The sequence below is a fragment of the Melopsittacus undulatus genome, chromosome 7, assembly GCF_012275295.1.
Source record: "Melopsittacus undulatus isolate bMelUnd1 chromosome 7, bMelUnd1.mat.Z, whole genome shotgun sequence".
Classification (NCBI taxonomy): Eukaryota; Metazoa; Chordata; class Aves; order Psittaciformes; family Psittaculidae; genus Melopsittacus; species Melopsittacus undulatus.
The window spans coordinates 24,355,679-24,383,621 of NC_047533.1; the positions used below are offsets into that span (position 1 = coordinate 24,355,679).

The 27,943-nt window shown below is 35.4% G+C and overlaps 1 protein-coding gene across 2 annotated transcripts in view; it reads right to left on the reverse strand.

Moving 5' to 3' along the window:
* Positions 1–27,943, reverse strand: part of PDS5A (PDS5 cohesin associated factor A) — a 77,471-nt gene that overhangs the window by 19,136 nt on the left and 30,392 nt on the right. For both annotated transcript variants that reach the window (XM_034064564.1, XM_034064563.1), the window contains exons 7-22: positions 24,603–24,683; positions 23,102–23,242; positions 22,092–22,207; positions 21,188–21,282; positions 20,185–20,330; positions 14,014–14,165; positions 10,385–10,498; positions 9,658–9,739; positions 8,832–8,880; positions 8,572–8,711; positions 7,274–7,389; positions 6,547–6,652; positions 4,914–5,074; positions 2,178–2,301; positions 879–1,037; positions 563–631 (exon numbers count right to left, since the gene is read on the reverse strand). In XM_034064564.1, coding sequence (XP_033920455.1) covers positions 563–631; positions 879–1,037; positions 2,178–2,301; positions 4,914–5,074; positions 6,547–6,652; positions 7,274–7,389; positions 8,572–8,711; positions 8,832–8,880; positions 9,658–9,739; positions 10,385–10,498; positions 14,014–14,165; positions 20,185–20,330; positions 21,188–21,282; positions 22,092–22,207; positions 23,102–23,242; positions 24,603–24,683 — 1,851 coding nt within the window. The remainder of the gene's footprint in view (positions 1–562; positions 632–878; positions 1,038–2,177; positions 2,302–4,913; positions 5,075–6,546; positions 6,653–7,273; positions 7,390–8,571; positions 8,712–8,831; positions 8,881–9,657; positions 9,740–10,384; positions 10,499–14,013; positions 14,166–20,184; positions 20,331–21,187; positions 21,283–22,091; positions 22,208–23,101; positions 23,243–24,602; positions 24,684–27,943) is intronic.

Here is a 27,943-nt window from a genome sequence, read left to right on the forward strand (position 1 = left end):
GCCTATTTATTTTTAAGGAACAGAACAAAGCAGTAACTACTGACAGAGTGAAGGAGGAAGTAGCAGTCTGTAATATAAGGACATTTCAAAATATGGTTCAGTGTCTTCAACAAGTGCATCTAGATGATGCCAGATACTTGCTACATGATTAAAGGTAAGAGCAACTAGATAAACATTTCTAGAAATGGCCATAAGGTTCACAGTAAATAGCCTATAAAGTTGAATGAATACAATTTATTTGGGTGTCAATTTATTTCTACTCTGTTTACAGTCAGTAAAGGAAAATATATTTTCTTGGAAGGAAAATGAACTTTTGAATCTCAATTTTCTCAACATTCAGCATAATTAATATTGGTAAGTGAAGACACCAAAATGCATAACTTTCACCCGTTCTACAACTGTGTGCATAATCCACAAAAACCCCACAACACAGTATATCTAAAGAGACTAATGCAAAGGTACTCAAATGGATTTATTTTAATACTCTCTGTTTCACAACTTGGAAAAAAAGTAGATTTTTAACCTCAAATATAGGCATTATTACTGTCAGCAGGTCACTCACCTTTGCTAGTACTTCTGGAGAAACTTCTTCATCTGGAGACCACAATTTTCCATTTTTCTCACCTGTTGACTACAGACATTCATGTAAGTTTAAGAACTGGTTCAACTCATTCAGAAAATGCAGAAGTAAAAACGGAAAAAAGTCAAGGACTAAGCTGTCTTTCACACAAAGATCTTTTATAATGCAATTATCACTGTACCAGCCAGTTACAGAACATTTCTTTATTTACTCATTTAACTGAAAAAGCTCTACTCCCCACAGAGCTGACAACAGGCAAACAGAATAATAAGGACTTTCAAAAAAAAAAAACTCTTACCCTGTCATTCATTAGAAGATCTTTCACAATGAAGTTTGCAACAACAGATTTCATTGGAGAGGCAAACTGGTCTGGAGCCAACATAGAAATATGACCCAATGAGACTAACGGAGTTATAAGTTGTTCTGGTACATCAGCATTCAAACTTCTACTAAGAGGCTGAGGAAGGGGAAAAAAAAAAAAAATCAGCCATAAGTAAATTAGCATGCCTAAAAATAATTTATTTTCCTGCTGGATTGCTACTGAGTTTCACAGTTTTTCCATAAGAATTAATAACATTAGCAAATAAAAATGGAGGTAGAATGTGATTTCTCAATTAAGAGAGTGACCAAAAATCTCACATGATATACGGGCAAATCAAATTTTACAATCTCTTCCCATTTTAATGGAGAAATACATTCAGACCTGGGAGAAATGGGAAAAACTGACTCAATTCTATTCAGGAGTTGTGAAAACCTAAATTGTAACTGCAAATGGCAGAAAATAATAGCAGGTAAAAAACACTTGGAAACCACTAGGGACATTGCTATTAGCAATCAGTATTTCCCTTCTAGGAAACAATCACCAGGGTAATTCTGTGCTGCTGTATCACCCAGCATCCTCACATTGTATTCTGGTGTTAGGGAAGAAATATGCGCTCTCAGAGAAGTCTAAGCAGAGACCAAATTCTTACAGTCAAAGCTTTTCACACTTGCGAATTATGACCAGGTTCAAAGATAGCCAAGATTAAGGACCTAAAATATTCTACAAGTGCAGATTAGTAATGTTATTACTTAAGAAACTGCAGTGAAAAGTAATAAACCCTTTGGAATGGAGAAGGTGACTTTCTGCTTTACAACTTGTCTAAGCAAGCAGTAAGCTAATGTCTGAGCCTAAGAGTGAAGTAGTTATTCTGCACTAACTTCCTTTTTAAGAAAATTGTACCTGCAAAGACCTTAAAGCAAAGCAATTTAATAAAAGTTTGAAAGTAGATGTTATTTCTCATTAAGTATCCGCTAAATGTCCTCACAGAATTTACTGTCCATCATTCCGGCATATTTAACCAACTTTCCCCAAAGTTTTCCTGTGTAGACAAAAAGGAATACCCTATCTATCAGGCATCAGAATACTAAAAAATCTTGACTGCAAGAGAGAAACAATCATTTGGTATGTAATATTAACAGCTCATCTTGACTACCATGCACCTGTAGGTTTCCCAACCTCATAAATTATCTGTTAATAAACAACCTCAATTAATGTTAATTAGTAGTATCAATTAAGAACAGAAAGAGATCGTAAAAACAAAAAAGCAAGACATACCTCAAAGATCTGTGCAAGCTGCACTTCTTTATTCGAAAATATGGCATGTATACAGTGAACAGCTTGTTTTGCCTGATGAGGAGTGCCTCTTTTTGCTTTCTGATGCAAAATCGGAATTAGTGTTCTGTGAACATTAAACAAAACATTTCAAAATGCAATTTGCAATCTACAAAAAAAAAATAAAGCTCTTCACCTATACAAATCTATGCTCACTGTCTTAAAATTCATCATCCTTTGATGTCTGTTCAGGCAAGATCATAATCATAAGTGAAAAGCAGGATGGAATTGTATTCAGTAATACTTGAACATCTGACTGTTCACATTTAAGCAGAAAAAAGCCCACAGGGAGAATCAAGCATGAAAGAAAATAATGATCAAAATAATGTAGTTTAGGAAGCCAAACAGAAGGTGGGGGGAACCTGACAGGTTCAGCTAAGGTAAACACCTGGGGTTATTACCCAAGCTTGGAAGTGACAGGGCTGAAGGAAATCTATGAAAGCTAGGAATAACCATTAAACAGCAGTATGTCTATATGCCTTTACTGCTTAAACTTTGGTCTTTAACTGCAACATATACTCATGTAAACAACTGCCTGGTTTTGAGCATTTGCATTTGAATCCCATGAAATCCAATGCTAAGAGGCCACGGAAGGCAAGAGCAGGGAAGAAGCCACTCTAGAGCCCAGGTCAAGGTTGGTGAGACTGCTTGGTTCCACTTATGAGAGCACTGCAAGGCAAGAGGTCATCGTCTGAGACTCATGAGATTACCACACAACTCATCCAGCAAGGAAAAAGCAAAATTACCTAGAAAGAGTCTGAGAGAGAGAATCATCTAAAAGAAAATTCCTTGTGCTCTTGAAAGGTACAGTAACAATACAGCATTTAGTACGTGGATTATTTAGTATCCAGCCTTCACTGACACATTCTACATAATTGAGATCAGCAACAAAAGGTGGAAGAACAGCTTGCAGGAGTTGAAAGAATGAATTCTCATATAATTTCCTCAAAAAACACACAAAACCCCAAAACAAACACAAGACTTTCTAGAAAAATGTTGAGTATCCTGAAGCATGAAAAATGTCTCTTCTCAAACCTGCCAGACTCCACAAATTGGATTAAGAACCAAAATAGCAAAGAATTCAGTAAAACCTAGTTAAAATAAACTTCAGTGCCTAAGCTACAGTTTTCATAGTGTAAATATGGGCACATTAAAGGGACTCTGCCAAGCACTGATGCTCTAGTTACACACCATATACCTCCTCACATCACAACTGACATAGATCTACAAAAGGTGAAACCTGACATGTTTACATGCACCTTTAAATATTTACATCCACAAGTTTACACATAGTGCACAGGTTCTATCTGAGCATGGCAAATGCTTCTATCACTCAGTCATATGGCAGTCCACATGAGGAAGAACTTGTGCTACTGCTAGTGAATACTGCTTCAAAGGACAGCAAGCAGTCTGCTTGCTTTAAACAAGTGGTTTAAAAAAACCCAACAACAAAACACAAGTCACTTGAAACAAACTATCTTGCTGATTATATAAAATCTTCTGTTTATGATAAATATTTCTGAATATAAAATCTGGAACACTTGTCCTCAGACTTTTCTTTGTGTTACTGTAAACACACTGACCCGGTTTTGGCTTTCAGAACATTAACCTGACTTGCTTGTAAACCATCACAAAGGCTAAACCTCCATTTTGACAGTTATATTTTTAAGTTGAGACTGCCCAGACTATACTTCAGCAATACCTGCTAAGGCATGAAGCCAAAAGAAACATTATCAATATGAGCTCCTTTGACAGAAGATGGCATACCCAGCAATGTGCAGTTTCAACTAAAACTCTAGTAGGGAAGTACAGACAACTATACTGGGAACTATACTGGCAATGGGGACTGCTGTGCATTTTCTTGTCTTCACTCCTACAAATGTCTTAAAAGGAGTCTTGTATGTGAACTTCCAACATTTTTCTTTTGCCCAAAATCTGACACAAAAATTGCTCAGGTTGCCTCTTCAGTTCCCTGACAGCTTCAGGTGTATGCTGGTATACAATTCAGCATGGTAATATCCAAGATGCTATTTCAATAAAGAAGAATTTGAAACCTGTGCTCTTATAATCTGGATTAGTTAGTTAGTAAGAGGCTAATTTTAACGTCTTCGATGTTACCCACAAGGTTTTCAATAGCCTGTGAATAACTAGTAGATTATGCCGTTTTAATCAGCGGTTAAAGCATGAATTGTATAATGATGACTTGCAGAGAGCCAATTATTTTTTGTTAGAAATTCATGCCTGCTTTTGGATCTTGTTTCCCAACTTGTTTCATAACAAACAGAGCTGTGAACCATCACAGATTATACTTTTGTTCCTTACAAAGATAGAAAAACTGTGTGAAGGGCAGAAAGGAGTAGAAACAATGCCAAAGAATTATATCTTCACCATATTCTTGCTGTTGTTTATTTTGTAACCTGGGAAACATGCTACACACTGCTTTTAATATGTCTACTATAAGAAGAGTTTTAAGTACCACCTATCATCTTCAATACACAAACATTCCCAGAACAGAAAAAATGAAGAGACAGAAAGGTAGTAAAGGAATACAAAATGATGGAAGAGAAGCTATTCACATTTACAACACTATAAAGTTAATTTTAGGGGCCACATACTGAATAAACAATCAGGAGAAAGAATTTCAGGTATAAAAAGCAGCATGTAAAGAAATACACTCACGATCTTATCTGTGGCAAGTCTGTTTCTATTTTGTGACCCGTGTTTCTGAAAATCTGTATGGCTGCCTCAGCTACCTTATCATCTTCCATCCTGAGGCACTGAAGCAGAGACTCATAGGTCTCTGCAGAGTGGAACGAGGTAGGATGTGTAAAGGACAGAACCTGCAGATACAATTAAAACAAAGGTGTATTTATTTACAGTAATTGAATCATCAGAAAAACAAAACTATGGCTGTTTATGAGCATTACCATCATCATCAATAGCTATTACATACTCATGAAATTATCATGTTCAGTAAATCCATTTTGGGGAATGTGATATAAACATTTTAAAATAAATTAATCTATACTTTGTTCTTCAGATCCTCCCATCCTCCAAATATTTTGCAAGATACTACATTACTTGAATACGTAAATTTATTTATTAAAATTAACACTTGTTCAAAAGTATTCATCTATATTACAATATACTTAAGAATGTGGGTTTTTTTTCAACTTAATTTAACTGAACTGCAATCTTAACTTCTCCAGAATCTATAGTCTCTGAGCAGAAAAGAAATCAAGGAACTTAAGGTACCTACAAACAAAATGGGTTACTAGCCTTTTAATCTAAAGCTAATGAAATGTAACACATCCTGTTAAATAGAATAAACATCAAAACCAAACTAAGCATTCAAGGTAAAGTAAGGTAAGAGAGAACAAGAGCTTCTCCCGAAGCAAAACTATATTAAGAAAATTTCAGATAATATAAGGTAGGGAGAACAATGAAAACTTGCATTATTTTGTGAAATCTTTGGATTTATCTTGGTTTCTTTGATCAGAGTTGCCCACTTGCATGAGTATCAATGTGTGAAATAACAATCTCAAAGATATCCATGTCACAGCAACAGGATCTTCAACCTTGGCAAATTTCTGAGTTACATTACTTCTTTGCATGCTTCCATATAACTATTTCTACCATGGTTGCCATTACCAAATTTGGTGTGATGTGTCTCCATAAACTCCACCTTGTTCACTCACACTTCTGAAAAGTCTCACTTGGATTATGTAACCTTGCCCTCCTCTCTCTCTTATGTTTTCATACCTCCCTTTGTAACATGTTGAAAATAAAGTCTCATCATTGAACTGCCAAATCCATCACAGATGTTTTCCAAATATTTCAAATCCTTCTTTCTCCCCCAGCCATCTCTCATCACCACGGAGAACACAAGTTCCCCCATCCTCCTTTCTTCCCCTCTACATAACTTGCCTCTTGAGTTTATTGCTTGCTCTCCTTCCAGGATCACACAGGCCCCAAAGAATGTACCCCTCCTAACTTCCCCATTTCTCTTCCTCTCACTTTACCTCTGCACTTTCTTCTAAATGACTCCCCTAAGCAGAAACCAATTTCTTTTTAATGTGCATATTTCAAGTCTAGGCACCCTTTTCAAACCGTATTTCTTAAAAAAAAAAAAAAAACCCAACCCATTCCTTACATTATTCTTTTCTCAAGTATTAAATAACTAAACACATTCATACACTGAAAAAAGTAATTATCTAAATAATAACTATTAAAACCATGCTAACATTAATTCATTAGTCATACCACTTTTGTCCCTTCTATTACAAACTACAGTTGCATTAATGTAGATTACCTTGAGAAGTTCAAGTCCTGCACGAATAGCAGTATCAGGACTTACACCCTCCTCTTCATCATCAGCTGTCCCCTCTATGGATTTATTCATTAGTTTTACTAGTGCACTGAAATGACACAGAAAGAAAAAAAGCAAATGAAAGTGACAATGTACAAAGATTACTTGGTTTTGACAATAAATTAAAGGAACAAAATAGTTCATTATGGAGGGAGGTTATGGAAAACCCACCATGTTGGCAGCATTCAGATCAACACACAGTTGCATGAGTTTCAGAATGCAATTAGCTTGCCAGACAAGTCTCAAAAGAAATACAAACATTCTCTTACACAATCCCACAAAAGCTAATTACTTCAACTGCTATATGCAGGACTGTTGCAGTTAATAATGTGAAAATTATGATTGTAATTTTCACCAGAAGTTCCACAAATAACAGTTTCACCATGAACAACTACTATATTTTTTAAAAATCATTTGCAGACAGAACTGTAAAAAAGTATTAAAAAACCCCATAAAACTGCATCCTTTGCAAGCCCAGTCACCCAGGCTGCTGAAAACTAAGACATCTACATAAAATATTTATTTTTAAAAAGCTTATTTCTTACTTCTACGACAGATTAATCTAAATCCCAAGAAAATATCCCCTTTTTTAAAACTCCTCCCCCTGGTCATTCACCAGGGGGGATAATCTTTATAATCATTATGAGTTAGTATGATCTTTGAAACTTACCTAATGGCTTCTGAGTCAATATGTACAGGGGCAATTCTTTCCAAGAGAAATTTGACCATTTCCAGAAAAGGGTTTGTTGGCTGCTTAGGATTTGCAAGTTTCCGGGCTATCTCTCTCTGCAAGAATGTTAGATACAAACAAGAACTGTACTCATTTTACTTACTTCTTAAGCATGTTGAATAAGCTAAATATAGCAGCTTCTTCTAACCACAGATTGTCTATATAGTGAAACATATTCTGAGGGGGGCTGTTAGCTCCAGATCGTTATCACATATTGAAAGCAGACATGCTTTACAAACTATTTGAATGCAAGATGCATTTAGGTTTCTACATGTTCTTCATTTAGAAGAATTCTTCACAGTTTCTTAAGAAATTGCAAGCCAGATCCAAAACAGAATCAAGGGAGACCTAAGTGCAATGCAGATGCAATTTAAACATCTACATTGACAAGAGTAATGCATAAATCTGTAGGTAGCCCTGTTGTATATGTGAGATTTCATAAGAAACAGTGAAAAAACAGCACTACTTGCAGATGTGCAGAAGCCCTACACTACCTTTGCTACAACACATGCTCAGATCCTATGTACTTGATTTGGATCCAAAAATCTGGTTTTCCCCTCTGAATGCCCCAGATGTCAAGAGCACTAAATTCAGCTGCAAACCCAGCAGAAGGTGAACAAGAAGTTACTTTGTTTTGAGCGTAAGTCTAAAAATCTTGCAAATAAATGACTTCTTGACATTCCTTCTCCTAAATGGCTGAATGCTGCAGACCCTACAAACTAGGAAATTGTTCTGTTATGCTAAATTATTTTCAGGAAGAGGGAAGAAACCTTCCTTTTGAAATTGCATCACTGCATTCACAATGAACAAAGTTTACTAGCTTAGAAGGAGACATACTTTCTACATCAAGTGATTTGGACATAGTTCTTAAGGTCATTCTGTTCCCTTCCCTGTACAAATTTCAGAGAATAATATTTGGCTTGTTGGTACTCAGAAATTTCACCATTGTCAGAAGACAGTTTAGGAACCACAGAAGAGACACTATGTTAGTCTTTTAGATTTCATTCTTGATGCTCATATTTCCAGGAAGGAATAAAGTTGATGTTTTCAGCAGGAAGCAAAATTATGATCATAAATTATATTTTCCATAATCTCTACAGGTTAACCAGAAAGGTATTTAATGAAAATCAGAAAAATATAAAAATCATGTTAAAGTACAAAAAAAGACTGTGAAATCCAAAGAACCGGTCTGAGCACAAATATCTGAAGTGTGAAAGTTTGCTTTTCCACTTCCTTACCACACAGACATCTGCCTGTTTGCAAGAACACGTAGGGCTAATTAACAGCTCAAGCTGGGACCGAAGTTTCTCATCGTCTCCCAGAACCTGATTGAATTTCTTCACAAAATCTTGTGCTTTTCCAGGATCTGGAAGGTTTTCTGTATGATTAAACACAATTCATCATAACATAAGTCTGCCACTTCAGTATGCCAATATTCACAGAAATACAATTTCCAGGAATGCTGCAATAACGGTTTACAGAACTCATTAGCACTTACTTGCTATGGTCATCAGCTTTCCAAACATGGCAGCACTGTTTGCTTCTGACTGAGGACAAAAGCAAAACCAAACAAATCAGTGATATCTCCCTCATATAAATATACCTTTAAGCTGATCTGTTAGCTCTCCAGCACTACAGTCTACTCTGGAATCTGTTTTATGTTTCTATTTTAAGAATGAGCACTAGAATAGTATAATAGCATCGTTAGCAGCTACTACACACAGAAAAAGGGGGAGAAAAATCTTGCAATATCAGAGCTAAAAAATTTCATTAATTCATGTAACAGATAAAAATAAGCTGTTGGGGAAAAAAAACTTCAATAAAACCCCCCAAACAATTCTCCATATCAAATTCCAAAACACACCACACACCCAAAGCAATGCGCTTATATTTAAAGTTTGTGGTAGTTTGAAGATATGCTTATAAATAAAATTTCAGTATAAATACACAAAAACTTTTGGTTTTCAAGCAAAAAACTAAATAATTGCTTTATGTCAACATATTCCATCCTCAAAATACATTGTAAAATGAAAACAAAAAAAGGTCTGTCAAAAGCAGACAAAAAACATGCTGATGATTTTTTTTTTACTTTTTCCAAAGTTACTGACCAGTAATATAAAATAACAGTAAAGTTACGGAGGCCATATACATTTAAGCATTACTGAAATCAACTTTACTTCATGAGAACAGAACATTTTCTACATATAGAAATCAGCAGAATAATAAATTCACATTGCACAAACAATCATACAGTATTAAACACCCCCCAATGAATTAGTCTAGCAGGTCCATTGTATAAAGTATTAATATTTTCAAAACCGTACAGTGGGTTGCTTATGCAAGTCTAGTAATTCTCGTACGTGACTCCTTAGCATGTTCTGACACTTCCACATCTCATTCAGTGCTCTGCAAAAGTGCAAAACCAGAAAAGAAAAGCTTACCCATTTATCCATGACAAGAACACGCTGGATGTAACATAAATAACCAACCCTGTTTAGTAATATAAGTGCAACATCTGCTAGGTAAAAATCAAAACTTACCAAGTGTTAAACAAACCTGTTCCAAACAAGGTGGAACTGATTTTCTCTTTTTACAGAACACCCCCTCTCTTATTATTCCACTTGGAAAAATTCCACGTATGTGGGACATCCACAGTATGTCTCACAAACACACAAATCAACTTGAAAATAACATTTTCCAACATAAAACACAGGCCAGTATAAATAAGAATTCAGTTACAGATACCTTCATCATGGACCCTAATATAGAGGCCAATCTAGAATTCACTAGTTGGACATTTTAAACTCTGCATTATGCTCACTGGATGAACACAAATGGATAAAACCAGTCTTCAAATACCAAGGTATTGTTTTGTCTAATGGACATGTGGATTTTCTATATAAAAGAGAAATGTTCTGAAATACTCTTTCAAATAAATAAAAATCTAAGTAATTGATGATTAGCATTAAATGCTGATACTACAAGGAAGATTATATAGATGTTGGAAAAAGCTGAGAAAGCAAGCATTTTCTCAATAGAAACTATACTCACTTGACAGCATTTGGATCCAAGCTAGCATACAAATAGTACAAACATTTCATTCGCTCTTCCGTTTCCAAATTGTGTGGAACGAGATATTGAGCAAAGATTTTTTCTACTAATAATCTGCAGGAAAAGAGATAAAAACTGCACGTTTCCAAAAGTGGTGATAACTTTTAGACAGCTGAAAAAACCAAGAAATACCTGAAGTTACTGAAATTAGATTTTTCATCAGAGAAGACAAAAAAGTAGTGGTCTTTTTCTCATCTGTAAAGACCTTTTCCACTGTTCATAGAAAGATTAGCAAAAATTGCTTCTTGAGAGCTTGTCCATGTTCTTTCATTTTCACCTTTAAGAGGGAGTAATTGCTTTATTTATCACCATCCAAATTCTCTTTTTTCTTTAGGCTCTGAGAACCATCCTTTGTTCACTCTCATACAAGACAGAGGGATACAGAGAATAAAGAGCCCAAATAGAGAAGAAAAATTAATAGTTTCAAATGTTTTGCTTTTTTTCCTCAGTTTCATCTTAACCCTTCACTCAAGGATACTTCAGACTTTTAATTCCCCCCCCCCACCCGCCTCGAGTTATATTGTTATATTCTACTACAAGAGCTAAAACTCAGCATTAAAAAGGCAGAGGCAAAGGAAAACCACCAGAAGGTGTACAACAAAAGCACCAAAAAGAAAACTGAGAGCAAACCAAACAAGCAAAAATGCTCTCCCATTGTCTCCTTTGAAAAAAACAATACATATTTAAATTTTTACATAAAATACAAAACTTGAACTACAAAATATGACTGTACAGTTCATTAATAACCATGCCCCAAATGAAGAAATAATTCACACATTCATTTAATCCACAGCAATGAGAGCTGTGCATGATGTTCAAGCTATATGATATGATATTTATGGACAAATACCTTCTGTAGTTAATTTTGCAAACTATTTCACCATGATTCACACCCAGTAAGTACTCTGGGAGTGTTTTATACAAAGATCATAGAAGGCAGCACAGGTTTCAAACACACTTTGTTTCTGCTCAAAGAAAATTCGAAGAGGAATGGCAAGGCAGAAGAATAAATGTATGAACATGAATATGGATACAGTTATTTCAAGGTACCCTGTTCATATTAAAGAAAACCTGGCTTTCTGCCTTTAAACATACATAAATATACATTTTACTATTGATGACTCCAAGAACTAAATTGCTTGGAGATCTTCAGATCTCAGGGGACTCCATCTTCTCTATCTAACATGCTAGCCGATTGGTGGCATCGGAGTTATCTTAATTTATGAATACAGCTCCAGGCCATGTTTCTGCAGACATGTAGGAACATTTTCCTTAGTTGACATGGTTTAGTGGTGGACTTGGCAGTCCTGGGGTAAAAGCTGGATGTGACGATCTTAAAGTTCTCTTCCAACCTAGTTCATACTGCCATTTTCTATATGCTCTAGAAACTATCAACCCACATGGCGAGACTGTATCATGCTTATCCTGGTCCATATTCATTAGGGTAAAGATTTACAAAGAGGGAATACCTCTGGGTCACACTGGCTAGCGTATCAAGAGCAGGTAACAGGGCAGTGTTTAAGATGTGGTTATCTTTCTTCCTTCCCTATGCATTTATTGTAAGACAAAGAAGCCCAGAGCACACAGCTGATAAACGGCTCTTATGGTTACAAGTTCTCAATCTTGAGTAGACATGCACATCAATAATCAAGTAACATCAAAACCTTATAAAGTGAAAGATTTAAGGATGTGTGGAGAAAATTTGTTCTGTTCCACTTCATGCCTGAACACTGTGTGATACTGCACTATTATTTTTGAAAGAACTTGTGTTGTCCTACACACACAATGGAAAATACTCCAAGGCTTAGACAGGTGTTCATTGTTACTCTTTATGCTCCTTCCTCATTATGGAAGGAACACAGGCTAGAGCTAGCTCATTATGAACTGTGTTTGCATATTTAAGGGACTGGATGGACTCTGTTTTAAAAGATTATAGCATATCTACAGCTCTTCAGGTGCTAAAAGTGCTAACTTTCTAATTCTGAAATTTATGACATTGAAATACATTATTATCCCCTGAGATGGGGAAAGCAAACCCATGCTGTGACTGAGCAAGAACTTCATTGTCAGTCTAATTTGATGGAAAATTCACAGAATCATAGAATAGTTTGGGTTGGAAGGGACCTTCAAGATCATCTAGTTCCAAGTCCCCTGCCATAGGCAGGAATAACTTCCACTAGTTCAAAGCCTCATCCAACCTGGCCTTGAACACTTCCTGCGATGTGGCATCCACAACTTCTCTGGGCAACCTGTTCCAGTGCCTCACCACCCTCACAGGTACCAAACTGAACTAGAGAAACACTGAAAGTCAGGCCACCAATCTTCCAGCGGATACCCACAGAAGAAACAGTATACAATCCATACCTACTAATGAAAAGACCAGATTCAATGGTTTAATCAGACTTTCAGAAGAAATCGTGTCAAAGAAACTCAGCTTTGATGACATAAGCTTTGTCTAAAACTCCTTGCTTCACTTCCCTGACAATGTTCCACATTTCTCATGAGCAGGAACATTGAAAACATCTGCACCATTCAGTATGGAACTTCTGATTCATTCTCTGCTCACCATCAAACCTGTGTACTGACAGCAAAGTCATGAACATCACAGAAAAAAATCCCACTAATGAATCTATCAAATATGCAAATTAAAGCATATTTGATGCCTATACATATGCAGAATTAGCTTTGTTTAAACTATGTAAAGATTCCCTAATTTTTCACTATTTGATACTTCTACCCCAGCAGACTTGCAGTGTAATTATGATCAGCCAGATGAACAAAGTAAGAGCCTTCACCACTGCAGTGGCACGAATTCACTATCATAACTGGCAACTGAAGGAGGCTATTAGCCTATTCACCAGTCACTAAGACTAGTGACCAAGTCTATGAATCATACTGAGGTAGCAGACTGTATAACTGAGATGCTAAAAAACACTATGAAGAAATTTCCGAGTCTGCATCTTTAAAAATCTAGTCTGAAATTCTTTGTGTGATCTCACAGTCTGGCTCTCCTTATGAAAGCAAAGAATTAATAGTGAAAGTTGAAAACTATCTTCCAAAACACTTTCCTTTAAGCCAAAATATAATTTCAAAAAACTAAAGGGACTGAGTGACAAAATTGGTAAGACCAGACAACACCAGAAGCACCTTGATATTTCTTTAGCTTTTGATCTAACTGAAGAGTCCATTTCTGCATAGCATACCAAAAGGAGATGTCTGGGCATGTACTGTGGTACATAAATGCACAATACTCACAGATCAAGGATTTTAACACCGTAGTTTCTGGGAAGTAGCAATACAAACAAGAACTGGGTATAGTAAATGAGAAATTTGACAGGGTTTTTTTCCATGCAGTAGTTAGTTAATGACCATTTACTATCATCACATGAACACATGACCAAGTAATGCAACCATCCTGAATATCTTAATGATATGCGATAATGAAATACATCATACTTGAAACAAAAAATACGGGATGAGATATAACAGCTTTTCAGGATAAACACATATTCGCAGAGTATTTTTTATCACTATAAAAATTAAAATTAGGGAGGCTTAGGTTGACTCACTTGTCATCAATGCTATTTTGATAATATATGTGCAAAAGTTTATCCTTTATCCAGCTCACTTTCTCTGCAGCATCTTTTCCAGCCTCTGCATGAAGACAATACTTCTTGTATAGTTGAGCAAGCCCCATCATAGCTTCTTTTCTTACTCGCCACTTGTGGGGGAAGAAATAAAAAGGAGGTGAGGAAGTGGTTTTGGTAAGGAAGTACCCAACATACATAAAATACAGTAAAGACACAGAAGCATGAAAACAGACATATTCTGATCTCTTTCACCTAAGACACTTCAGAAGCTGAAAAGTGCTGTTTAGAGCCTCTAAATGAGAATTTGTAAAGACTACACAAGGAGTTTCTTTCCTGTACTATGCAGATTAAGTATTGCCTATACAGAGGAATCCAGTAATCCTCTGTGCTGAGAAAAGAAAATCTGGGAACTAGTTTGCTAAAAAAAAAAAACAGCTTAACATGTATGCCTGAGTAAGTTCCTTCTTCAGCCAGTATTTGGAAGACTTACCTATCCAGAGACAGGCACCCAACAAAGGTGGCAGCCTTCTTTCTCCCCACAAAGCCTTACACTATCTTACAGCACACTTGTCTAGAAATGGGAGATCCAGAGCTTAGGCCTAGCTAAACCTGATAGAGCTTGAACTCAGGCCACTTTCAGGACAGTGGGAAAGGCACTTTTTGCTGAAGCCTCAAACTAGCCACAGTAAGACTCCAGGGATCCAGGAAAAAGACAGACTACAACCTCCACAGCTGGAATTCCTGGATTTTCATCCTTGCTTTTGGTGGTCACTACTTTATTCCCTCATGTAAACAGGAAATGTCTCGTTCTTAACCACTTTAACAGACAAGATCCGAAAACTCTCCTGTGCTGATTTGCACAAGGAATCATACCAAAACAGACTGAGGATTAATCTAGACAGAACAGCGCCTCCCACTGAATTATTTATACAGACAACCCCTGCAGAAACGTGTTTCCCTCACCATTTAAAAGAAATGCATGAAATTCAAACTGAAGAGACTTTCTTCCAGAACACACCAAATATCAGTTTTGGTCTTGACCTCCAATGACTACCAACACTCAAATCATTTCACCCCATCAAGCATAAATGTAGATACTACTATTCACACAGTGCATTTTTTTTTTACACTGAGGGTTTGTTTTAATAAAACTAAGTGATACTGCAGGTTTAATTTCGTAACAGTTTTACTGACTGACTTCCTTTTCTTAAAGGGCAAAGAAAAGAAAGATCTTGAAGATAATATGTTATGTTAGCACAACAGTCTTACACACCACTAGCTGTTGGAGTAGGTTATATCAAGAAGATGGAAAAGCAGAATTGTGATTTGCTACAGATTTCTTAAATATTAAAACCACAAGTAACAGGCAATGACTTTGACAGCATATAGTATAATACTTTTGTTTTCAGAAAAAACATTTAGATAGAAATAAATGCAATTGTTCTTCTCACCCATTGTGATCTAAAGCACATTTAAAAGAAAATACAGGTCTGAAAGAGGAAACATTTTCAGAAAAGTATTAATATTTTGATGTGTTCAGATATACCCTTACAATGCAATCAGATTTCCTATGCAAGACAAGAAGGATGGCAAAACTATTGCTAGAAAACAATGGATTAAGGATTGCAATGAATGATACTAGAAAAGTTAAGCCTAAAATGAAAGCAGAGTACTTAACAAAGGGTTGTAAGGAAAGAAGGTTTGGAGTGTCAACAGATGCCTCATCATTGAAACTACTGTAGAGAGTGTAAGTCAGAGCAGGCAGAAAGGCAGTTTCAGGCAGAAGACGAGAAGACGGAAGGCGATGGAACAGAATCCCTCAGAGGATGCTTTGAAGCAAGTCACTGAACAGCAGATACAGTTTGGAGGAGTGGGGAAGGGGCGTGGAAGAGTCAGGTGCTACTGAACATAAAGCTCAAATAGCATACAGGAGGGTAAAAGATGAAGGCAACTGAAAATAAAGAACATGATGATCAGCTTAAAAGAGAGCTGATCAACAGACTCAGGTAAGAGAAGTACTACCCTGATTTAATTAACAAACTAATTTTGACAGTCTTAGCTTCCTTGGTTAACCAGCATAATTAAACTCCCTCACTGAAGACTGCAGTGCCGAGTTTTTAAAAAACCTAAACCTGTTACTCAACGTCAAGACAATCCTATACCTCTTGGAATAGCTAACCTGTTCCTTACATAGAGTTAAGAATATTCACATCTAAACATTTTTCTCCTTCACCTGGAAAAAGCCACAATGGTTTTTAACACTCACAGAGGAGCAGTCAACACATGCAGAAAAAAATGTGCACAAAGAAACAGAAAATGGGAGTCTGTTCTTATGGCATCTCATTCTATAGCTTCTGACTTCAAGCTGACAAGGTAAAAAGCCTGTTCTCACAAAGGGACTAAGTCTCTAGGCCACAAAGGCTGTTGAGAGAAATGGAAACAGAAGTCAACTGTCAAAACTCTTCTCTAAGTTTTCAGGCTTTTAAAGGTACTCCAGTATAAAGGAAAAAGTACCCAAAAAATTTTAGCAGCTTATTGCAGAAATAAAATTTTTAAATGTCTCCTAAAACTAACTGTTCCGAAAAGTGAAATCACTGGAAAGACCCCAGAGACAATGCTCCAATGGAAAAAATTCTCACCATTCTTACTAAACACTGGATTCCAGTTTTTGGAAAGCATCTGTTCCCAGAGTTACTTTTCCAGCTGGAGGACCAGTAAAAATTGATTTGAAAACTACAAATGTTAAGGGGGGTTGTGTGTTTGTTTGGGCTTGTTGTTGTTTTTTAATAGCTGCAATCATTGTGCAAATGCCCATATAGATCAAATTAGTAAGGATGTTTTCTAAAAAACAAAGCACTGTCTTTTAGCAAAAAACTTTTACTCTAAAAAAGTTATTAGTCTATCTTTACTAATACTGTGCCAATTAGAATATAGTCAGGAGAAAAAAAATAGATTAAATAAATGGTATAACAGCATTATTTAAATTTAAATTTTCACATCATTTTATAAAGAAAAAAGGCAGAACTGAAATATGAGATTAGTGTGTTTGAACAATCATTATTTTACTTCAGCTTATTGGACAAATGTTCTTTTTATAGTAATACTACTCATTTGATAGATGACTGCAGGCCTGAAAAGAATTAGATGAAGTCAAATTGATGAATGATCACTTAGGAATTTGCAGTAGATTCGCCCAGCAGAAACCTGGCTACAAGGGGTAAATACACAATGTAATTGAGTTCTTTAAATCAAAAGAATAATTAAAATAGGTGTAATGCATTCTGCCTGGAACTCCAAAAATCCTATATAGAAAATATAGCTACATGGACAAATCAATATCCTCTTCCCAAATTGCAGAAAAATCCTAAAGGAAAAAAAAAAAAAAACCAACTCTGAAAGTTCACAAGGCCTCCATAAAAGCTTTAGAACACTAATGATATGCATAAAGACATGCTATATTGTTACAGTCTCCTTCAAATGCTAATATTTGTTGTATTAATTCCTAGTCAGCCCTCAAGTTTTCATTTCTTCTCAGGATGTGTTTTCATTAAAGCTCTCTCCAGAGATTTCTGTAAGAGAAACATCAACTAAAGGTGAAATTATTTTTCACTGGTGAGTGCCTGAAGAGGCACCTAACCTTGAAATTTAATGTATTGTCAAACCTATGCCTGGTGTGAAATCACTACATCAAACATGCTAGGAACATTAAGTAGTACCACGCTGGGTTTAAGGCTACATGAACCAAAAATCCTTAGCTCCATAGAAGTATTACAGTGGTACAACTGCCTGCCTCTTACTGATGGCAACATGCTGAAGTAGAACAGTAACACCATGTGGAAGACACAGTAACAATCTTCCCATGGTAAGCAAGAGGCCCAGTGGGAGGTGGCGGTCACACTAAAAGTTTTTAGATCTCACAAATTATGTTTTGGACATATCTGTTTAATGGCTTAAGAAGAAGGAAGTAAAGTGGTCTTAATCCCTCCTGAGAAACATGCAAGGTCAAGCTGCAGGTACAACGGCTTTATAATAAACATACTCAAAATCACAATTTCATTCTGTGCAAAGACAACAGACATCCTCTTCTCAAAATCTACTACAGTACATTCTCATTTTAAAAGGGGAACATAAAAAAATAAGAAATAATTTTAAAAGAATTAAATTAACTCTTTAGAATGACGTAAGTTCTAGGAAAGATGCCCCCTATAAAAAAGTAAGAAGGAAAAAAAAAAAACCAACCCAAAATCAATGCTGCACAGAGAAATCCGCTCTTAAACCATTACCCTCTAAAGAGCATGGAGCCATGTCCAAAAGCGTGTAAACAGCAAAGAGTATAAGCTCTGGCAAGTTGGAGGTAAAACCTTGATAAAGCATGGCAAAAGTTTCAGAAACAAATTATTCAAATCATATTAATTAAACATCTTCACCAAAGCCTCCAGCAGCAGGAAGCCTCCAGGAGGGCTGCAAGACAAACAAGATCTATTCCAGGAAGTCTGAAGAGCTTTCTTATGGTGTCATCAGAAGGCATTTTAAAACAAATTCATAAAATGAGCAGTGAGACCAGATAGTATCCCATCCATGACTTCTACAGGCATTTAGAAATACTACACCAAATAGATTGCAATAGCAGGATAAGTTACTATCAATAAAACAGACTGGATACAGCAAATATGAAACCAAAGGGTCCCAAGAGGAACAGAGTGCCACTCACCAGAACATCTGATTCTGAATGGGCAAACAGGTTGAAACAAAACAGTAACAACAACAAAGAGCAGACACTGCCGAAAAATGAAGTTATGGGAATGAGTCATTACACTAAAAAATGGGAAGTTTTGCCCAAGAAAAATTTAATTTTAGCAGAACCACAAGTATATCAGTACAATGCATCAGAATCCCAAAACCCTTCCATCAAAGTCTCACACCAGAGGATCTTAAAATAAAAATGCTGTTGTGAATTAATTATTAACTAAAACACAGGGGACAATGACAATGGGTGGAAATAAATGACTGGTTTTCACAATGATGGGAACAAAGGGACCTATTGATGGAGTCAGAAGGGAACCTGTGACACTTAACATATGAAAAATACTAGAAAATTAACTGAACAGTGTGCATAAAGTTTACTGAAGTAGTCAAATCTGACATTGTAATGAAGAACTGCAGAAAAATGTCATGTTACTGAATTGTTATGGTATGAAATGAAAGAAATTCATTTCAAGGCCACCTGCATTAACTCTGCATGTATCGTATTAGGCAAATGCATCATCTAAAATTATTCAGGAAAAATACTGAAGTTAACATGGATGTCTTCCAAAACTGTCTGTTCAACTCTCAAAAATAACATAAATGCAGAATGTTAAAGGGTAAGAACACAAAAATTATCATAAGCACGTATACAGCAGTACATATCTTAAATGCCATGGCCTAGTCTGGTCACCTTGGTTTCAACAGGACATAGAACAACCAGACAACAATGATCAGAAGCATACAATTATCAATTTGTGTGGAAGTTAATCAGGTGATTCTTTAGCTTAGAAAGCAACAGAGCGGAGAAGATGAGGTATATATATTTATTAATCATAAGCGAGTCATAATATTTATTATTTTACATAATGCAAGAACAAGATACCCTGTGAAATTACTGGACAAGTTTAAAACAAACAAGTGAGGTTACTTTTTCTATAATGCATTTTACTTGAATTTACCAATGCAAATGCCATGGATTTTTATAAAGTCCAAGTAACTTAAAGAACGAACTTGGTAAGTTCATGGAATAAAGCTCGATAGAAAGTTATGACGAATGTGATCAAGCAGGTTTAAGAAATCCTTAAAACACAAATTGCTGGAAGCCAAGACTGACCGCTGTGAGAATTCTACTGGGCCATAGGGCCCTCTGACCTGAACATATGTAGCAATTCTTAGGCTTATAATATGATTGTGTTCCTCACAAGTCAAATGATCTGATTTGCTTGACAACACTTTTTCATTCCATAATTTGGAATCTACCTCAAGATGTTCTGTAAAAGAACTGGTTTTCCCCCACAGCACTCGGGTTAATAGCCAACTCCAATTTCTATGGTGGCTTTTGGTTTACTTTTACCAAATTGTATTAGAAGCAGATATTCTTGAAAATGAAATAATAACACTTACCCGTTTGTCTAGTGTTCTTTCCCTTACAAAACCAAGCAGCTGGTCATTGACTAAAGAAAGATCTCTCTTGCCCGCAGTAATAATTGTAACAATGACATCATGTCGAATGGCTTCTTCTGGGTCATGTGATCTAACCTTCAAATATTCTGTTGTGATCAGAAACAATGAAAAAAATCTGGCTTTTTATGTAGATACGACATTCCAATTTATTAATCATATTAAAACAATTAAATGACAGTCACATATCACAAGCATATAATCTATTAGACATATAATTGCCTACAGGAAACATCTGCTCTAGGACTATGTTAAATATAAAGGAATTATATAACTGTATCAGAACAACATAAAAGTGCACAGCTTTTACAATAACCACATTTGCAGCAAGTGAAATAAAGCCAATTAAAACATATAAAAAAAAAAGAAGGTGGGAGAGTGAGAATAAGAAGAGCAGACATTCTTACTCCCAAAGAGCCAAGAAGGCAAGTAACTGAAAAATACTGACAACTGCTAGGTTAGCTTGCATCAGAAGAACAGTATTTTCAGTTAAGCCTGAAATTCTGCTCATAGTGAAAAAATTATGCTGAAGTGAATGAAGAAACTTCATAGTTTATATTAGCACAACTGCATTTCCTAAACTCTCTGGAAGAGAGTACTGGTAAACACACTGATTTTTTTTTAACAATAAAGCAAGATGTTGCAACAATATTTGCTTTGGGTTGCCAAAAGTTTTATTAGAATCTGAAAATACTTTAAAACTCATCCTGCAATGGGTAGCTTCTTAAAGACTCACTCTTAAAGTCCACACAATGTCACACTCCTCTTTTTCTATTAGCTAGCATTTGCCTTCAGCAGAAAGCAATTACTCAGTAGTCAGCTCTTCCATCCAGCATCAAGCACTGGACTTGATACATTTTAGAACTCTACAGCTGTGTACAGAAATAATTACATTCTTCCTTGCTCATTTCTTAAATTATTCTAAACCCCTGTATAAGCATCTCACCAGTGAGGTCTTTTGCTAAGTCTGGATGGTTCATTAAACAATGACTGGCGAATTTCACACTCTCTAATCTCACAGGGACATGGATATCATTGAACCTAGAGGGACAGAAGACGATAAATGTTAACTTTTAATTAGCCTTGCAAATCAAGATTATTCTCTATGTAGTGACATGTGTTGACAGCATGTTATATTAACTATTAGCATGTTATATTAACTATTAGAATACTTTTATATGACTAAATAATACAATATAAATGTTTTGTATTTGCCTCCATAAGGTACCTCATACAAATTTTTATGTTATTTCTTGTGAAATTAAGACAGGACTAAAATTAAGGGATGGATATGCTATATATGGATGAAATGTTTTTTCTTCATTGACTTTTGAACTCTTCTCCATACACTGTTAATCATGTATGTGTGTATATGTTTGTATACACAAATGAAATTATAAAAATACAAATTGCCATAACATGTACCATTTGAAAACATTCACTTTTTAAAAATGATGCCTGTATTTACTTAAAAGGAAATTTCACTCAGTAAGTTAAAAGTCAAATAAACCATATACAGTTGCAGACACAGCTGGAATAGTATGAAAATTCAGACAATGCTGGTATAGCTATTATGTGATTTCTGCTATGTATGTAATACGCTATACATCTAACCTATACTCCCATACCTGACAGCAATACAGCTGTAGTCCTTCAGGCTTCTTCATTCTAAAATACAACTATTGGCAAGTCTCTGCTTCAAAGATTTAATGGAAGAACTTGTTCAAATACAAATAACTACATCCTTTAAGAACACAATGAAAATGAATACTATCACAAAATTCAGAAAAAAAACAAGACAAAATAAACCAAAAAACTAAAATTCAGACTTCTATCTCAGTTTCTCTTACCGCCCAAGAAAGCACTGCCAAAGAGGACGGTTTTGTGTGGCCAGATCAGAATCTTTGGAGCCAAAGAGTTTAGCCAGAAGTCGAACAACAGCCAAGCGTTCTTCTCCATCATTGCTCTAAAAGTCAAAACATGAAAATAAAACTGTAAATCATTACCTGTAATATCTTAATGATAATTTCTGGCTTCCTTTCCCTTCTGCTTTTGTAAATAAGACTAAAAAGTGAGTTTAAAATAATTTCTGATAATTCAGTCTCCCTAATTAGATTATTAGACGAATATGAATAAAAATACACAAGCACCTATTAAGTTAACATATTACAACCATTAAACAGATGGGTGTGCTTTCAAATTTGTTCTCTTTATGGAATAAAAATCCCACATACTATAGTTTGAATAATATACATCCTTAATTTCACCAATGACTGATCTTACTTTTGTTTTAAAACATACTTTTAGACTATTTCATGCATGTGGAAAAGACACCAATTAAGATGTTATAAACAGATGTGCATACCCTGTATGTACATGCACACGCAGTTATTTCTCTTGCTCATGTACAATCATGCAAGAGACAAACCCCCAGATCAGGATAAATTCACTTTTCAAGGATTCAAAAGAAGCCTTATTAGCTGATCATGCAGATCTGATAAAATATTTGGAAATACTTCCTCTACTATTAAATATTAATTTCACAAAATAAAAATCTGCAAATCAAAACTGAAGATGACACACTTGCCTTTCATGAGATAAGCCAGCCAAAGCCTTATTATTTTATACATTTCAGGTGAAACCCAAAGATTAAATACGTATAACTTTTCAATTCTGTGCATAATAGCAAAGCACACAAGTGTATACAACTTTCCAACGTACTTCCTTTTATTTTAAAGATAAATGTAACATTAAGTGATAAATATAAAATTCTATCCCTTCAGTAGGACACTTACTAAATCTGCACTCTATAACATCCACACAAATATCATCTCTTGTTGAAAGCTATATTGTAACTTACCTTCAGCTTGAATTCAAGCTGTGGCATGACAGACAGCAGTAAGTGAGGATCTATGGCAAAAAGCTCTTGTATCAAGTCAAACACATGTTCTGATAAGTCACTTACTGAAGACTTTCCCAGTACCAGAACCTGGTTAAAAAACTAGAATTCAAACAATATTATTTAGCATGTTTTCCTTCACTAATGCAAATGCTATTTTAAACAAATATTTTAATGTAGTATATTTTCATTCTTCACACATACCTTCTAATGGAAGGTACTCAATGCACATTTTTTCACATCAAAGCATTTCACTCTTGCAGTTTTGGCTCAAGCAAAATACAAACATCCTTCATAGTTTGGTTCTGTTACTTCTATCAGGATTAATCCATGGTCATTTGATAATTCAAAATATCAGTAATTATCTCCCCAGCAAAATTAACAGCAAATGAAAGAACTGTTAATTTAAAATGCATATTCATTTAAATAGAAGCTTCTCTACTTTTAATCCATTTTAAAGAATGTCAGATGACTTTATGATATGTCTTGTGATACTGACAATAATGTATCAATGCTGTCAGTGATCTAACAGGAAAAAAACCAAGGTAGACTAAAATATGAATAATTTATTTTGGGTTTGTTGAATTTTAATATGCTTGGATACTTCCTACTACGTACTGTGAGTTAATATTATTTGAGCAGTGCAAATGCTATGAAGTTATTATACACTTTAATAAGAAAGTAAGAAGAATAATATTAAATAAACTCAAAGGTCACTTTAAGCACCATCCCCCTCCCAGCTATGACTAATTACAAAAGCTTAAAGAAACAAGGGAATTTTAAAGTGTTACTTGTTCGTGAGACTTCTTGAACTTTTAAATGCTTACTGATTAATCTTTTATGAATTTGCCTAATTCCCTTTTTAAACTACTCTGACTTCTAAGAAATCTACTGGCTTCAGCACTCAAGGAATGCAACAGAATGGACCAGACTACATCCCCACAAGACAGTAGCTGCTGCTTTAATAGGCAGAATGTACAACACTGACATTCAACAAAAGGCATTACAGTAGAAGGAAGATTTGTAAGAAACCCCTCAATTCTTCTACTGTTTATGACTAAAACAAGTTTAGGATAGGAAAAACAATAAAATAACCCTAATGAAGTGTTGGTAGTTTGAAATGTTTCATCCTACAGCTTAGTACAAAATGAGGCTGTCTGGTTACTGGGTATATGTAGTACTAACAATTCCTTTTTGTTCCAACAGTATTTTTTTTGATGGTCACACTTTCACAGCCTAGATTTAGGCTTTACTTTACTTAGACTGAGATGAGTAAAAATTAATTTCCTTTTCACTTATTTGAAACATCTCACATACTTCTTTAACACCCAAGGTATCAATATCCTGTTGAAAAATGTATCTTTTATAAAAGGTAATTTTTAAACAAACAGACAAATCTCCAGTAGACAGTAACAAGAACACTTGTTAATTGTAGTTAACATGAATTAATTAATTTACATACATTGGCAATACACGGTTCAATGGTCTGGACCGTCCTTTTCAACAGGACTTTTGCAAGATCAAATGCTTGTTTATTAAGGTTCTGAAATAAAGAAAATATAACAATAAAATTTTCAAGAGATAAACTATTTCAGGTGACTCTACTTTTCTCTCCCAACCTTGAAAGACCATGACCCTAGGATGGTATATTTTATCACCAATCTGTTTTCAAAGCTGTCAAAGTTCAGTAATGTTAATTCCACAAGTATAGACTTAAAAAATCTTAAAACTATTTTTTCCACACACTTAAATCTAACCTAAAACCATCACTTCTGCACATTTTTTAAGACTTCCATCACTCCAGTTGTTACCTTTAGCACTGCATTAGTATCTATAAAAAGTTTCCACATGCAATCACATTAAAAATTGTGAAGGAACATTACCACACACACTTTAGTAATTAACTGAAAAATGAACTAGTCTAACCTAGTATTTAAATGTGAGATTTCTTCCCCTTCACATACTTATGAAAGGTACAACCTGTAGCAAAATTCAGCATTGTCTGCAGGGTAAAACTGTGCACTGACTTCCCCATAGACTGTAGTGTATGGTCTGAGATAGCCCAAAGCAAGCACCTAAGCTCGGGCAAAGTTAGCTGCAAACTTTCCAAATAAACTTTTGATTACAACATAACAAACCTGAACATTGTTTTTATTACTCTTGAGCAAGATAAGGAATGTAACTGCATATCTGAAAAATATGACTGTCCAAACCTGCACAAAATCCAATATGCAGTATCTCATCTAGGGAATAATGCAGCTTGGAGGAGAAGGGGAAGGGTGGAGGAGAAAGATGGATTAGGTGATTGCCTTGAAAATTATAAATGACTGCAGACAAAATACAGGTAAAGCCTAAGGTTGACTGATTCTTGGAAAGACAGTATTTGGCAAGTCTAGTCTACACTGAGAATTACTCCCTCATGTTCTTTTAGCTAATGAGATGACAAACTGAAAGACAGTTCATCAACTGATAGCAATGAGAATATAAATGTCCAAAGGCTCCAACAAATATCTTCTCAGACACCACAGCACTAAGGTGATGGTCTCATTATAGCAGACAGACAGATATGTACAAGCTCTTCTCAAATTCAAAAAGTTTCTCTCCAAACCAGACCATGATTAAAATCTTGTTGGCAGGTATGTCTGTATTAAACTAAAGCACTGCCAACCTCATACAGAAAATACATTTTTTTTGGATCTTCAACAAAGCTTCAAAGATTTCTTGCAATGAAGTTGTTTTTGTTTTGTTGTTTTTTTTTTGTATTGATACAATAAAAATAAAATATATATCTATTAGTAAGTAATATACAAATAATTAAACTGTTTGGAGAATAAAACAGAACAAACCCTTAAAATACTGGACTGGCCATGCTACAGAGAGTGCAAAAGAAATATTGACTTTCGTTACATGAAATAAACGTTTTTAAGGAATAGCCTTGGTAACAAGAGTGGCAAGTAAAATAATCACTAAATAGCACTGGTTTTAAAGTTCACAAAAAGAACTACAGTTTCATGCCATAGGTGGTCTGAGCAAAATGTGACGCACCATTCTGCTACTGAAAACCCGGATTTACTGGAGGAGAGCCACATTAGCACATACAGAGAAAATAATGTACAGTAAAACCACTCTACTGATAATGGAGGTACAAATGAATATAATTTATAGGCTGAGGTAGAATTTACTTCACATCTACATACTGGTATATTTCTTCTTATTGGAGTACTGCAAGAGAGTTTTTTAAAAAACAAAACCACCAAAAAAGTGGAACACATTATATCCAAACCACATTATTTCAACTCCTTTACAAAGATGAACTCCCATTAAACCACACTGATAATTTTATTATGTCATACCAGAGAATGACTAGTATTCAACTGCTTTGCACAGACATAAAAGTACCTTTATTATATGTTCTCTACAAGAAAGCAAACTGTACTTTTCAAGCTATGGTTCTTCTGATTTACATAGCTACAGACAAACAATATAAACACAGAATTTCCTAGGAGATCTCTGTTCATGAAAGGAGAACATAATTACTGCAGTCAAACTCTGTTTGGCAGTGCAAACAAAAGAACTTTCTGGTTGTTTGGGTTGTTCGTTTTTTTTTAAAACTACCATGGCAAAGCAGTATTTTAAGTTCTGTTGTTACAGGAAACAAACAAGTCAGAACAGACCAAAACACTCACCAAAGTATGGTACTGAGCACTGACTACAGCATATTATTTGCTCAGTCATGATGGCCAAGAGCCAGTAACAACTGCCCACCAGTCTTCTAAGAAATACTAAACATGTAGTACAATGCAACATTTACACCAAGTTTTCCTCCCTCTTTCTCAGAGCCTTTTTTCAAAATTTCCTTTATTAGGCAAAATTCTATGGACAAGTAACAATGTTAATGGCTAAAGGATCATACTCACTTTTACTCTGCCTATACCAAGCAGTCACAAGACACTGCTCAGTTATAAAAAGTTTACCAGGTCTTTGCATCCTCAGAGCAATGCCTGGCACCTGTCATACACATCCCCATTCCTCTATTTCCACTCCTGATCTCTACTGTCTATAGTTGATTATAAACAACTTCCAAAGACAGTGCATTTTCAAAAGGACTCTTTTTCTATTGTTATGAATAAGATGCCTCCCTTCCTGTTTAATAAGGCATCACCTTGTTGCTGTCAGTAAAAATGAGCTGAGAGAATGATATTCCTACCTCATGGTCACAACAGAATGAATGCAAACTGAGAGGACAGGTATCTTTATACATCCATTGCTGAGACTTTGCAAGTAAATCACGAAGGCCATGGCTTAGTCACTCCCATGATACACGTTTCCAGGAATTCTCCCTCTTTAGGTAACCAAAGGAATTATCCCTGATTTTATATGCTAATTTAACTTTAATTATGTAGTCACAGATGGAGCTGCCTTAATTTTGTCATTATTTTAAATTAATAAATGAACAAACACATACCTGGTAATCAGAGTACAGTTCATTTACTATACAGGTCATAACTGAAACTTAAGTGTTCTTCACACAACATTCAGTAAGAGGCACAAGAGTTACAGCAAGGGAATTTTCTTGGTCAATGCAGGGCAACCCCAGCCTGCACCTCACTGCCCCTGATTTCACTGCTAAGGGAGTTGTATTCATTCTCCTTTCAACTTTATTTACCCATTACAGTAAAGGTACTTCAAAAGCTCAACTGCAGACACAGTGACCATGTAAGTTGTTTCACACAATTAAATTAGTGACAATTTATGAAGCTGACTGTACAGGGGACATCTCTGAAAAACCTGTCCAAGTAGCTG